This window comes from Amphiprion ocellaris, chromosome 6, assembly GCF_022539595.1.
Source record: "Amphiprion ocellaris isolate individual 3 ecotype Okinawa chromosome 6, ASM2253959v1, whole genome shotgun sequence".
NCBI classification, from domain to species: Eukaryota; Metazoa; Chordata; class Actinopteri; family Pomacentridae; genus Amphiprion; species Amphiprion ocellaris.
In genome coordinates this window covers 32,635,634-32,648,839 of record NC_072771.1, presented here as the reverse complement: position 1 = coordinate 32,648,839, position 13,206 = coordinate 32,635,634, and the positions used below count along the sequence as shown (strand labels likewise).

The 13,206-nt window shown below is 38.5% G+C and overlaps 2 protein-coding genes across 3 annotated transcripts in view; both read right to left on the bottom strand.

The window, feature by feature from the left end:
- Positions 1–1,194: 1,194 nt before the first annotated feature.
- osmr (oncostatin M receptor) lies at positions 1,195–11,487 on the bottom strand. The gene is made up of 17 exons (XM_023267464.3): positions 11,303–11,487; positions 11,065–11,207; positions 10,748–10,901; positions 9,465–9,734; positions 9,228–9,351; positions 8,658–8,806; positions 8,306–8,439; positions 8,061–8,202; positions 7,646–7,725; positions 7,293–7,506; positions 6,472–6,657; positions 6,250–6,351; positions 4,009–4,170; positions 3,598–3,750; positions 3,384–3,465; positions 3,224–3,296; positions 1,195–2,927 (listed from the first exon to the last, which is right to left on the bottom strand). The coding sequence occupies exons 1-17, from the start codon at positions 11,388–11,390 to the stop codon at positions 2,520–2,522; spliced, it is 2,664 nt and encodes an 887-aa protein (XP_023123232.2). The 5' UTR covers positions 11,391–11,487; the 3' UTR covers positions 1,195–2,519.
- Positions 11,488–11,601: 114 nt separating this feature from the next.
- LOC111566713 (rho guanine nucleotide exchange factor 28-like) overlaps positions 11,602–13,206 on the bottom strand; it is a 49,433-nt gene continuing 47,828 nt past the window's right edge. For both annotated transcript variants that reach the window (XM_035946894.2, XM_023267461.3), the window contains one exon: positions 11,602–12,669. In XM_035946894.2, the coding sequence (XP_035802787.2) occupies positions 12,482–12,669 (188 nt within the window). In that variant the 3' untranslated portion in view covers positions 11,602–12,481. The remainder of the gene's footprint in view (positions 12,670–13,206) is intronic.

Here is a 13,206-nt window from a genome sequence, read left to right as displayed (position 1 = left end):
GAGCATTCCTTTGCTGTACTTTCCCAGAGGCATCAGGGTGAGTAAAAAAACAAGAAAACAGAGGTGGCTGCTACAGATGTGGAAGGCCCCTGTAGAAAGATGGTGCCGCAACATGTCAGACATCATAAAAGAAGACTGACTACGGTAACAAAAGATTCTATGACAACATACTTATGAATATTGTAGTCCATTTTTGCCAATAGAATCACCCTAAATCTTACACACTGGACCTTTAGGAGTTTAAACAATGGTATCAGCTCTGGGAATTATTGAATCTGTCATAGAAGCTACTCCAAACCTCATATGAGAGCTGAGTAAAAATATGACATTTTTTAACTTTAAGAAAACATTGCCTGTATTTACTGCAGCCTTGTGTTAGAAAGTACAAACTAGAGAAGAAAGCCGGCAAAAACTGTTTCCTATGCTTACAATATTTGTTATAGCAGCTCTTGTCCAATAGATGGCAAACTAAATTCTTTACTCTGAAGCAGGGATGCTCACGTGGCTTGGCTGATGGTGGCTTTTGGAAAATGAGAGGAGGAATGAAATTAATAAATATTTAAAAGCCTAAAATTGTCTGTATTTTCAAATTAACTGAGTAACAGCCGAAGGACATGCCACTGAACATTTATTATTTTAAACACAAAAAATCCCAGTGTGTTACAGTTTATTTTCATTTGGAATTAACACACAATTTCAACCTATGAGTCATAAGTAACTCTATTTTTACCTCAACAACATGCAATTGCACAGTTTTGTTATTCTTGAAGAAAAAGTTACAGTAATGCAGACATGACTTTTGCTGCTATAAACTGACTGTATGTTTTCTGATGCAGCTAAAAGCAGTTAAACACCTTATCGGTTTCTCATGACTTTAAAATGACAAAAACAAAAATATGTCAATGAAAATAATCAGATTTCTTGAAGTTGGCAAGTTAGAAATGCACCACTGAATATCACTTCATATAAAACTATTATTAGTTAAAAGCAATGTCTGGCTATGAACTGCAGAATAAACTGTCAGGAAACTTGGAGGAGAAAATGTCCCTGAGTGGCCTGTCCTAACAAGCAGAGAAAGTTCAAGTGTAAGATTCCTTTATATTTGGATATTTGAGTCAGACCTTTATCACAGTAAAAACACTCTTCTTTTACCATTAGTCCATGATGAGGAATTCCAGAGAAATGAAGTCAGTCTACAAAGAAATACATTTCCTTTTATTGCTCTTATACCAAAGCCATTTTACTATAATTGTGTTCTTTACTGAATAGCAAATGCCAGTGAGAACCAACAGGAATTTGAAACTCTACAAGTCAAGTTTATACACCCGATGATTTCATAGCGATTCAGATAAATGTTCAGATTCATTTCAGTAACTTCCTCCTACTGCCTGAGTTGCATGTTTGAAAGGTCAAAGGAGATGTGCATCTTTCTACCATGTTCCTGTCTTCTCTATCTGCTTCATAAGTTCAGTTGTCTTATCAGTGTGAGCAGTCACATCCTGTAGATAACATCTCAGTTACTTCACAGTTTAGCAAAAATCTTTACACTGAGTTCCTCTTCTTCTCTGGTAAACACGTTCACATATAAAAGCACCATGAGATTCATTTTTGGACTTCAAACACAGAGCTGTTTCGAATGTTCCTCCGGGGGACTTGCTGTGTGTTTTCTGTAGAAACTGCTGATGCAATCTGAAAGCTACTATTTCCAAACAAATCCCATATGCAAATAGCACATTTAAGTGTACTATAACTTCCAAAACATATTGTAAAGAAGGCTCACATTATGCCTAATTAACAAAGCATCTATTTATAGTATTCATACTTTTGAAATTACACATATGTTGTAGAAGTTTTAGTCTTGTAAACAGTATAATTTTAAAAAATCTGCAATTTTACAGATTTCCTCCTTTATATTTTACGTTTTTCCCTATTTTTAAATTACACAGAAATATCCATAAAATTATAAAACATGAGTGTAAATTTACATTCATCAAATGTAAAATAATATTAAACATCAGTGACTGAATAACTATAATGAAATAGTTTTTTTTTTTACATAAAATGTTATTAAAATACATAAAATGCTAATTTATAGTAATTTCAGAAGTATGTGATTTTATTGAATAGATAATGCTGAGTTAATTAAATTTTATTACTGTACATATAAAGTATTTCTAAAATGAGGCACAACTATGGACTATTTACAGAAAAAGAAATATTGGGTTCTCTGTAATTTACATAGATTTGTTTGTTAAACAACAGATATCTTGTATTATTACAGAATATTATACAACAAAAACATCAAATGAATGTGTTTTACATCACATACTCAAAAGCCCAAAAGAATACTTACGATCTCATTTAAAAATAAGGCTAGAAAGTGTATTTTAATTATGGAAAATTACCGTATTTTTTATGAGATGGCTATTTCCCCTAATTTTACAGTAGTTTCAGGGGGCTCCACCTGCCGAAACGTTACTGTTTTTGTTTTGTTTTTTTAGAGGCTTTTTACAGTATACTTATAAAGTAACATTAGATATATAACCATATATGACAGCACATGAATCCTGCAGACAATCAGAAGGTTCGAAGCTGGATTTGATTTCACTGGAAGTGACTTCTTGTGGTTCTGAATAACCCTCCACCATGGAGTATACGTAACTCTTGTTTGTGATGCTTGTTATTCGCGGAAGGGTTGGTCTGTCCCAGTGCAGAGTGGCTGGCTGTGGACAGTAATCTGCTTGGATCGGCTCACAGGACGGTGCCATGGATGAAGGAGAGGAATCAGAACCAGGAGAGCACAGTATGTCTGCAGGCTCAGGCTCTATCAGTGTGGTTGTTTCCATCAGAGGAGGTCTGGTGTTCACAATCTCAATGACACAGCTGATGCACTCTTCTGCCTTCTGAGAATGTAGTCTCTGATCAGTCTATACAAAGATACAAAGGGTGTAATAATAATGCAAAAGAAAGGGAAATAAATTACTAATTATAGCGAATTTTAATACCAAACACTTATAAAAATCTGCAGACTAATGTAGGTTCTTCCGGGGATAGATTATTGTCTATAGCTACCTTAGTTCAATATATTCTGTATAGTTCGACATTTCAATGATCTCATCAGCAATACTTTAAAATATGCATGTGCAAAACATCTCCGCTTGTTAGCACATGTGCATTGTTTCCTCTTTGTGCATGACTTTGCTTTTCCCTAGTTTTTCCATACCTCATTCAGGAAGCTGTCGAACTCAGGGATTTTAATGTTCATGCCAGTAGGATAAGCAAATATCTCCTTCAGCCTGGACAAACAGAACAGAACAGAAGGTAGAGGAGAGAGACTCCAAGTCACCTTTACATTTGACACATTTAAAAATGGTATTACTCACATTTTTCTTTGGGGCCACAGAAGAATGGTGCAGCACAGCAGTAACAGGATGGGAGTCAGAATCTTGGCCAAATGAGCAGAATCTATGATAGCAAACAGAAGATGAGGTTTATGCAGTCAACAAGTAAGATTCAAGCTCATGCACAAGACTTTGCTGAGAAAAACAACATCCACTCTTACTGTTGAACTGTTGCATTGGATGTTATGAAACTCACAGTTGCCTCTGGTCCTGATGGTGATGCTGGCCGGAAGCCCAGGACCTTCCTTAGTGAGAGCGCTCACTGAGCAAGCATATTTCTGGTTCTGCTGCAGACCATCTATGGTCACAGACTTCTTCAGGGGGTCTGCCACAGACATGTTGAACAGCTCTAGATATGCACAAGAATAAAAATGCTTTGTTTTTGTTCAGCAGAAAACTAATTAAAATGTGGCTCAAACCAGTGTTAATCTGAGAATGCATCTAATGAATAAATGCAGTAAATTAAAGCATATGACTGTTTAGAGCAGCCTTGTTCTAACAGTTACTTTATTTTTCACAACAGTCGTGCTGTATATTAATTTTCAGCACATCCACAAAGATCAAAATGAAGAATTATTCAACTCTGGCAGCTTTCCTCTGGACTCACTTGCATCCTGACCAGGCTTCATATCAGATCCTGCTTCCTGGACTGTAACCACATAACCAGTGATGAACGCAGGCTGATCGTTTTCATTGTAACGCCACTCCAGCGTCACGGATGAGGAAGTGCTCTGAACAGGTTCAACCAGACGTGGGGCCTGTACAGATTCTGAGGAAAATGGGGGTGGTATTGAGGAAGGAAGACAGATAGAATCAAATAGAATGACAGCAACACACGGAAAGCAATGATGCAACTTCCCCAACTGATGTGAAAAGTCCAGGAACTTTCCAGCTGATGCACATGCTGATTTACTGTTTTGGTATTTTTCTTTCTAAAACCCAGTGTTCTCAGAGTTTCTTCGTTACATCATTATTTATTTGCTGTCTTTTGTTGCTTCATAAGATACTCCACTCTGCATAACAAATAACAGGAAGAATGCTGTCTTGTGTTCAGTAGATGTCCTAATCAGAGTCTCCAATGAAGACATCTGTGTCAAAACTTTTGCTACCACACCTTAGTAAAAGTTTCATTTACAAGTGATTTCAGTATTTCTCAACATACAGTCTCCTAATGCAATAGCACTGGGACAAAAAAGACTGTGCAAAAGATACAAAGTCACAGAGAACTATTATCTGTGCAGGACAAGAACGAGGAGTTCTGTAAAAGATTGTATGAGCCCACAGAGCCCAGATTCCTACATCATGGAGTCAGTCTGTTATCATAACTGAGACAGTCAGAAAAAGAGGAACTGTGGAAAGTTCTCCAAGTTGTTGAAAAATAACAGTCAAGTGCCTTAAAAAATTGTGTTAAAGTGCTGTTACGAGACCCGATGCTGTCACATTGTCAGGCTGGCAGCTGCCAGGCCTAGATAGTGCTCTCTCCCTCTTTTCTCCACCTCTTTTTCCTTTTTAGGTTTGTCAGCAGTGCAGTTGCAGCGGCAGGTGTCTCTCATTAACAATCATCATCAGCTGGTGCAGGAGCAGGTGGGGATTTGCCAATCAAGCTCCACTCTGGCCACAATATAACCAGACGCCACTCACCTCTCAGTGCCGGATTGTGACACAGTCAGTACAGAGTTCTGAATGTTACTCCAGCCACAGTTCCGTCTTCTCGTTCTCCTGGTAACTCTGTTTGTCCTCCTTTGTTTCAGTCCCGGTTCCACCTGCTCCTGCTTCAATGCATCCTGGTTTCTCCATCACCTCCAGTATCCTGTTCTGTTCAAGCGTTCTGGAAATGTTCACCTGTGCCGTTTTCCCCCATCCTGGCGTCCTTCCACATTCACCTGTCGCTGCAATTCGCCATTCATCGTCCAGACTCAAAACCATCCATCTGGATCCACCTGCTGCTTACAGTCATGAGCCCAGTCCGAGCATCTTGTTTTGTATTCTTGAGTTTTTGTCCTAGAAATCTGAATCTAGCTTAGTTTATTAGAGTAGCTGTTCTTGAATTTAGAATCGAGTCTTGTAATCATCTTGTGTCCTAAATCAAGTTTAGTATTCTTGAGTTTCTGATTTTGAACCTACTATCTAGTGTATTCGTGAATTGTAGATTATGAATCTGGTTTTTACTCCTAGTGTTAGTTTTATGTTAAAAACGATCTTCCATGTAGTCTCGGTTATCTTTTTGACTATCATTCAGGCTTCCTAGTTGTAGCTTCGCCTTAAGTTGAGCCTTTTTGTATTTTCATTCTTTATATTAGTGAAGCTTTCTTTCCTGGGTGTTACCTAACGTGAGTCAGTGTATTTGTATTTGGTATTTAGTCGTCCCCACCTCTAGTAGTCGCCAGGAGATTGTCAGAAGGCTTATGTTTATTTCCAGTTAGTAGTATCTCTTGTAGAAGATCTTAGTTTTCGTCTTGTAACTCTTTTTGAGATTCTGTAAATAAAACTTCCTTTTTGCATTAAAACCTGCCTGTTTATTTCCTGCACCTGAGCCTCCTGGACAATCGTAACACACATATTGATTTGATTCAGGTCTGTTAATCTTTACTGCACTTTGTGTGAACAATTACTTCATAAAAACTAATCATTTAATTATTTTTGAAAGCTTCTTCACTTTGCTTTTAGTGTTTAAAACTTTTGTACTGACTCTTCACCTTCGATGTTCCTATGATGGCAACAGAATGCCTAATCACCCCATGAAGAAATATGGTGGACAAATGTGCATTAAAAGCACACACACACACACACACACACACACATATCCAGATCATTTGAATAATCGAACAAACAAAAAAAAACAACTCACTGAGCTCCTTTGCGTATCCCATCTGTATCTCCAGTAGCTTGTGTCCATTTTCTGTGCATCCATAAATATTGAATGTATACCTGCAACCTGCTGTGAAATTTTCTACAAAATAAAAGTGTACAATAATTAATGCCAAAATAAAAATAAAAAAAAACAAAACTCAAAAATACAAAAATACTTTGCAGCCATCATTTAAAGGGAAATCACAAAACTGCAACTTACCAGCAGGTAGGAACACTGTGTTGTTTCCTTCTGGCACCTTCATCCACCTCAGAGTACAAGGCACTGCATTTCCCAGAATGCACCACTCCACAGTGTAGCTACAGGTGACAGTGCTCTGCTGATCCCATGTCAGATTGAAGCTGCCATCTGTGGTGCTGCTCAACCGCTTCTGTACGGGGAGTTTTTCTGTATAGTGACACAAATTTCAGTTGGTTTATATGTAAAGTGCTGGATGCAGTGAATTAGACCGTCTCTGAGTAGATTAACTCAGATGTTAGCAAAGTTTAGGCCTTCAAAACCCAAAAAGAATGGCTCCAGAAGCTTGTGACCCCCACAATCCCCAGAGGTGTTTCAAGTGTACAAATGCTGCACACAGACAAGAACATGCATTGATCTATTCAAACAAGAGCAGAACAATGACACAACAGAACGCAACAGCTAAACAACCCTGATGCTATTTTACAGTAATTTAACATGAGCTAGTAGCAGAATTCATCAGTCAAGACCCTCACTTTGGAAACCACTGAGTTAACTAAATCTAGAAGTGTTAGCATTGCTAATATTAAAATCAGGAAATGGGACATAAATTCAAAAATGATCTAAAGAAAAACATCAGCCAAATGACAAAGCTGAACAACCATTCAGTTTGCTACTATACCTGTTAGCTGTTCATACATTTTTAGGACATCCAGCTGACAGATGTACAAAATTACAATACAATAGAATTATAAAACTATAACATTGTTGTGTGATGAAATTACTTTTTCAAGAAAGCAAGCATAATTTTTACTTTCTCAGCTGAGTCCAGGGAAGTTGTTCACCTGTAGAGTCCACTGGTGGGACAGTGATGTGGGCAGGGATAGAGGAGCCGGTGTGAAGAACAGCCTGAACAGTGAAGTCACACTTTCCTGGTGCGATGAAGATCTCTGCCTGGCTCTGTCCACCGTCCTTAAAATCTGTCCAGATGTCACCCTTTTGTGACCACTGAACTTTGTAACCTTGGATGTTTACTGCTGTTGCTCTTCCAACAATGTGCTGGGAATAAAATGTGTTATTAATGGTGGAAATGGTTTGTTCTAATGGTGACACTAAACTGTATAAAAATCTAATTGAATCTGGGTGTTGTACCACCCAATTATTTGCGCTAACTTAACAAAATTGATGAAAAGCTTACTGGATTCCACAATAGAGTAACTTGACTTGAGTGAAGCAGCGGCTGTATTCTCCTCCATAAATCCAAAGTCACCAGTGGATCTGAGAAACAATATGTGTTCAAAGCATCACAGGCAGCAGAACATTTAGTACCAAAACTAGCATCTTGTTCTACGTATTATAGAAGTTTTGATGTGTAGGTTTGATGTATTGTTGGTTCATCTGTTCATCTGATTGAATGTAAAGTGAGGAAAGGCACTCTAGGGAGGAAAATGAACCTTTCTGGTTGTAATCACAATGTGCTGGACATTAATGCTTTCATTCCCCTTTATTATTTTTGGTTTTAACTTTGTCTGACTGTGTTTTTACTGAGACTTCATTGAATCTGGACCCTGCATACACCTTTCTGTCTGGCTAAGACACCATTTCATACTTACCAGTTGTGAAGGGTATGAGTCGTGTCCATTCTCCCCAGAGTCTCCCATTGATAGAGCAGCGTACCCTAGTGAAGTAGTCGGTGTTGGGAAGCAGATGTTCCAGTTTGACTTCACAGAGACCACTCACATCATTGCAGTTCAGCTGTTACACAGATGGAAGGTTTAAAAAATAAAACACATGCATCAACATATCTGACTTTTAATTCTGCAGTATGAGCAACTGAGTTAAACCACATTAAATTTACCTCGGTGGTGTCATCTGAGACTGCAGAGACCTGACAGAGGGGTTTCATTTGAGTCAAGTTACCCTGTATGATCCAGGACAAGGTAACATTTGTCACCCCAGGGCTCACTCTGTCCCACTCCACTATAGGAATCACTAATGGTGCACACAAATATGAAAAGCATGTTATAGCGAAAGCTCAACTTTCAGTGTTGAAATAGAAAAACCGAAGGTCGTCACTTAAGGTATTGCAAATTTATTTGTGCACGTAGTTCCAGCCTTTAGATTTTCAAAATCACAGGTATATTGAGTATATACAAACAACATATACTGTATATTACATATTTTTTATTGAGTTTTGTATGACTTCTTACCTCTGTCAGAGATGTTGAAGCTGTAGCTCTCTGCCTCCTCTCCCAGTTTGTCCTTCACCACCACACTGATGTTGTATTCCTGCAGCTGTGGCACAGCTGGGAAAGTACAAGATGATTGCTTGCAGCTTATGGGAGCCTGGCCTGAGTTCCTACATTTCCAACAGAAAGAAGAGAATATGAACAACATTTTCCTTTCATTTTGTGACAAAATAACTATTGGCTACTTACTCTGTGATAGAGTTTCTAAGTCCTATTTGTCCTGTAAAACACCGTTGTCAAGTTGTTGTGTAAAGATGCGTGTCCTGAGAGAATATAACTCTAAATTATTTAGACATAAATGTTATATCTTGAACCTAGTTATTTGCTTAAATGACAAACACTAGAGATTGAGTCAGAAGACAAGACCGAGAAGTTCACGACAAGAGAAAACTACGTTTGTACACAAGAAACTGAATCTTCCCTACAATGTTATTTTGCTAGTAGGAGTTGAATGTACTGGACCAATGTTTACACAACAACTGCTCTATATGCCTGGCATTCTGCTACAAATGCATTTTTAGTAGCGTGTACCATATGTGCAGAGTTTGTGTTTGAGGGTTGCGAGAGTCTCGTTTTCTGACTACATCCCAGGTGCAGGTGACAGTTGTCATGTCTGAAGTCGCACAGCTGAGGTTTACAGGCTTCTGGGGAGGAACTACAGTATATATACACACATAAAAATGCACACACATTTACACACATGTACAGGTTGTTCATCAAAATAATAAAGAATAAAAAGAATATGAAAAAGCAGTAATTCAAACTCACAACTGACATAGTTCAGGGTGTCTTGTCTGCCTGTTGTGTCACTGCAACTGATTAATACAAATTTCAAGAGACCCTTTGGGATAGTCAGGTTTTTTACAGTAATAGCCTTGACTCCATCTCCGACACTCTCAAGCGGGTATGGCTTCTTCCCGAAGGCCATGCCCGTGATATTGACTCCTACTGGGGGAACACAGCAGAACTTAGGGTTGCTACCCTCCCTCAGCACTTGGTCAGAGGGATATATCTTGGTCTTGTCCTTTGCCTTGACCCCTAAAAGACAGAGTAAAATTATTGTGCAGTCTGATAAGGATCTAGCAGTTTTGCATACAAGGAGAGGAAGAAATGTCAATGGTATGTTATAGGGCCTTTGTCAGTTACCTTACATCACCTCTTAATACACAATTAAGAGATAAAGTAAAAAGCGTTGCTGAGCAACGCCGGCAAAAATGATAGACTATTAAAATGTTTCCCATCTCGTAATAGGAGGTGTGTTGCAACACATGTTTGCAATGACTGCAGCCCACGCTCTAACTGAAACAGTTGAGAAACACTGATCTAAACAGTGATGAAGGGGAAGAGAGTTGGGGACGCACTCTTTTTAAAAAAAAACCCAGAAACTAGTGCTTATCTGATGTCATCACAAAGCGTTGATGAGTGCTGTTAAAATAGCACTTGCCTTCAACACCCATAAGAGAGTATTAGTTGTTTCTGAAGGTCATGCTTTTGATTCTTGTTGGGGCAGTAAAGCAGAACATGGACCTGCTGTCCTCACTCAGCACTCATACTTTGAATCTTGTTGTCTCTGCAGGTATTTCTGATCCAGATTTAATAGTTCCATCAACATCCCTGCTGTTTACTCTTCTCTTCTTAATTGTATGTCCATTTCTCTCTTGCTTTTCTGTTCTTTCTCCCCTTTACCCTCACCCCATCCAGTCGAGGAAGACAGCCTCCCTCCCCGAGCCTGATTCTGTGGGAGATGTTTTTCCTTTTAAAACTAATTTCTTATGTTAAAATCAACATTTTCTCCCCCACTGTCTCCAAGTTCTTGGCCAAAGAAAATCTCTGGATTTGTTGGGTTTCTCTCTATAATATCATACTGTAAGATATTGCCCTTATCTGTGAAAAGCCCAAGGATAACTCATGTTGTGAATTGGTGCTATGTAAATAAAGCTGCCAAGAATCACCATCTCAGTGAAACAGTACTCTAAAGAAGCTGCATTTTACATATGTGGTTTGATTTTACTCACATTCATTGGTAATTAAGTAACAGAATAACATTTCACCGTTGTTGGTTGTCCAGTTGCTCCAAGGACTCGGGGTGGACTGATTATAAAAATGTCGTATCCTGACTGAGTGATCAACACACTCCAGAGGCAGATCAGAGATCCATGTCCATGTGTATTCATGTAAATCTTCAGAGGATACGGTCACGTTTGTCTAAATTCACAAAATCAAGATGTATTGTACATGAATTCCATTAGACTTTGTAATTACTATTATAATGTTAAATCTAAACTATCAGTACCATAAAATTACAGAACTGCAACTATGTTTAAAACAAAAAAAAAAAAATCCAGAAAACAAACTCTGCAATACTCACATTATAAACAATGGTGTGCTTTTCAGTGCGCCCAATCTGGATCTCATAAACTTCTCCCGCTGAGACACTGTGGTTTACCACCCAGCTCACCACCAGACTTTGCCTGTCACCGAGCCTGATGCTTGGGTTTGATGATTGCCAAACTGGCACATAATACAACACAGTGCACACAAAGTTATAGGATGTAACATAAGCAGCTTTCAAGTGACTCAAGAGATTTTAAGCTGATCCAACTTACCAGTCTCATCATTGCATTCGCTGTAATCCACAGAAAATATTTGATGCAACCAAAGCAAGTTAATGAAGGATATTCTGACATTTATCATCCTCCTAGTTGAAAAATGTTCAAGGTCAAACCAGAGTTAAACACCGACATTTCACTGCACCCACTAACTGAAAGCCACATGAGCCAACGGTAAATAGCAGCCTACAATAAGAAGATTGCATAATGCAACATTGGAACTCATGGGAGGCGTGTAAAAATCAAGCTGGTGTCACTATGATGTGTTTTACGCAAGGCAAAATACACTGTCAACAGAGGTTTGCCACAATAGTTTTATATACACAATATTAATATGGCACATCACAGTTCTGATTATAGAGATTACAAGACAACACATGTTGAAACAAAATATTATTACTGTTTACAGTGCATGAAGCAATTATATGCAATAAATTATCAGAAAAAGCAATGAACTGAAAAAAAAAATACACCCATTCTTTACAGAAATCAATTACAGTATCAGATAGTGAGATTTTTGGCACTTAAGTGAGAAAAATAACGATAGAGTTTAAGATTCTCCTCCAACAGTGGGCATAGGTAGCATTTCCAGAAAACTATACATATATTTAATATTTATACAATAACGTCAGTATATTTTTTATGTCTTGTAGATGCTCACAATCCCTTATAAATATTATTAAAGATCAACAGCACTCTATATATAGTTTGGGGCTCAACTGGTTTCTCCATGTTCATGTTTGTTTAAGTGCTGAAGGGAAAAGGATGTCAATGCTTCTGTCATGATTTCCTGGTACTTTAGAGTTTGTAGCACAAAGGTAAATCTGTCATCAAACAAGTGCAACAGATAGCTTTAAAAAAAAAATCATAGTAGAAGTAAAAACATGGGCAGTACAAGCATAAAAGCTGATTTGCAAAAAGGCACAATGGTTTGATGACACTGGAAGAGAAAGATTAGTTCAGCACATACACTGCTAAAGGCACATAGTGTATCTGTTTATACCTTCTCCCTGCAACTACTTACAATCCATTTGATTATTAAGGATTTTTTTTTTTTTTTTAAAGAAACTAAATCCATCACATTTAGACAAAAACAAATGCACACATGCACACAGAAGCGACTGATACATTATTGTTCATCCAGTTATACATTAGGCAGCTTGCATTTCATGATCCTCAGAGGTAAACAATGTTCTCCTCTCCTCCCTCCTCCCCATTCTGTCCTTCCAGGGAGAGGTAGGCCTGAGGGGGGAGGAGAGGGGTAAGAGAGGGAGAGGAGGAGTAGTCCTCATAAAGTCCGTGACCTGTGACCTCCGACCTCCAGGGATCTGGACACTGTCGGTCCAGCAGTGGGTTGAAGTCTGCTGGTAAAAGAACAACACAAACTATTAAAAGAAAGATTGTGTTTTGGTCATGTTTTGATATGTATGTCGGTCATTATACATGGTGACATAGCCAGGTGTTGAAGAGCTTAGTGGCAGGGATTGAAAGTAGGATACGACAGGTAAAATCAGGTGTAATCAGGGAAAGAGTGCAGCCATTCACTTCGTCCATGAAGGAGAGAAATCCAAGGAAGGTATGTTTGTAAATAGGCAGTCAGGCCACATAAAGGGTGCTAATGATTGCAGGTAGACTTGGAAGGAAAACTTGTAGTGCCACAAGAGATAGTTTGCACTAACCTGAGATCTGACATTGTGCTCAGTCAGCAGAAAGCTTATGACTTTGAACTGACAGTGCCCTAAGAGGACTAAGTGGAGGAGGCATATTAAAGGAAAAACCTTAGAACTGGCAGCAGAAACAGGACAGCGAGCTTGGAAAGTTAGGATTTATCCAGTAAAAGTCAGATGCAGAGGGGTTGTAGTACAATCAAATATCTCAATTACTGGGAGAATTGGGAGTAC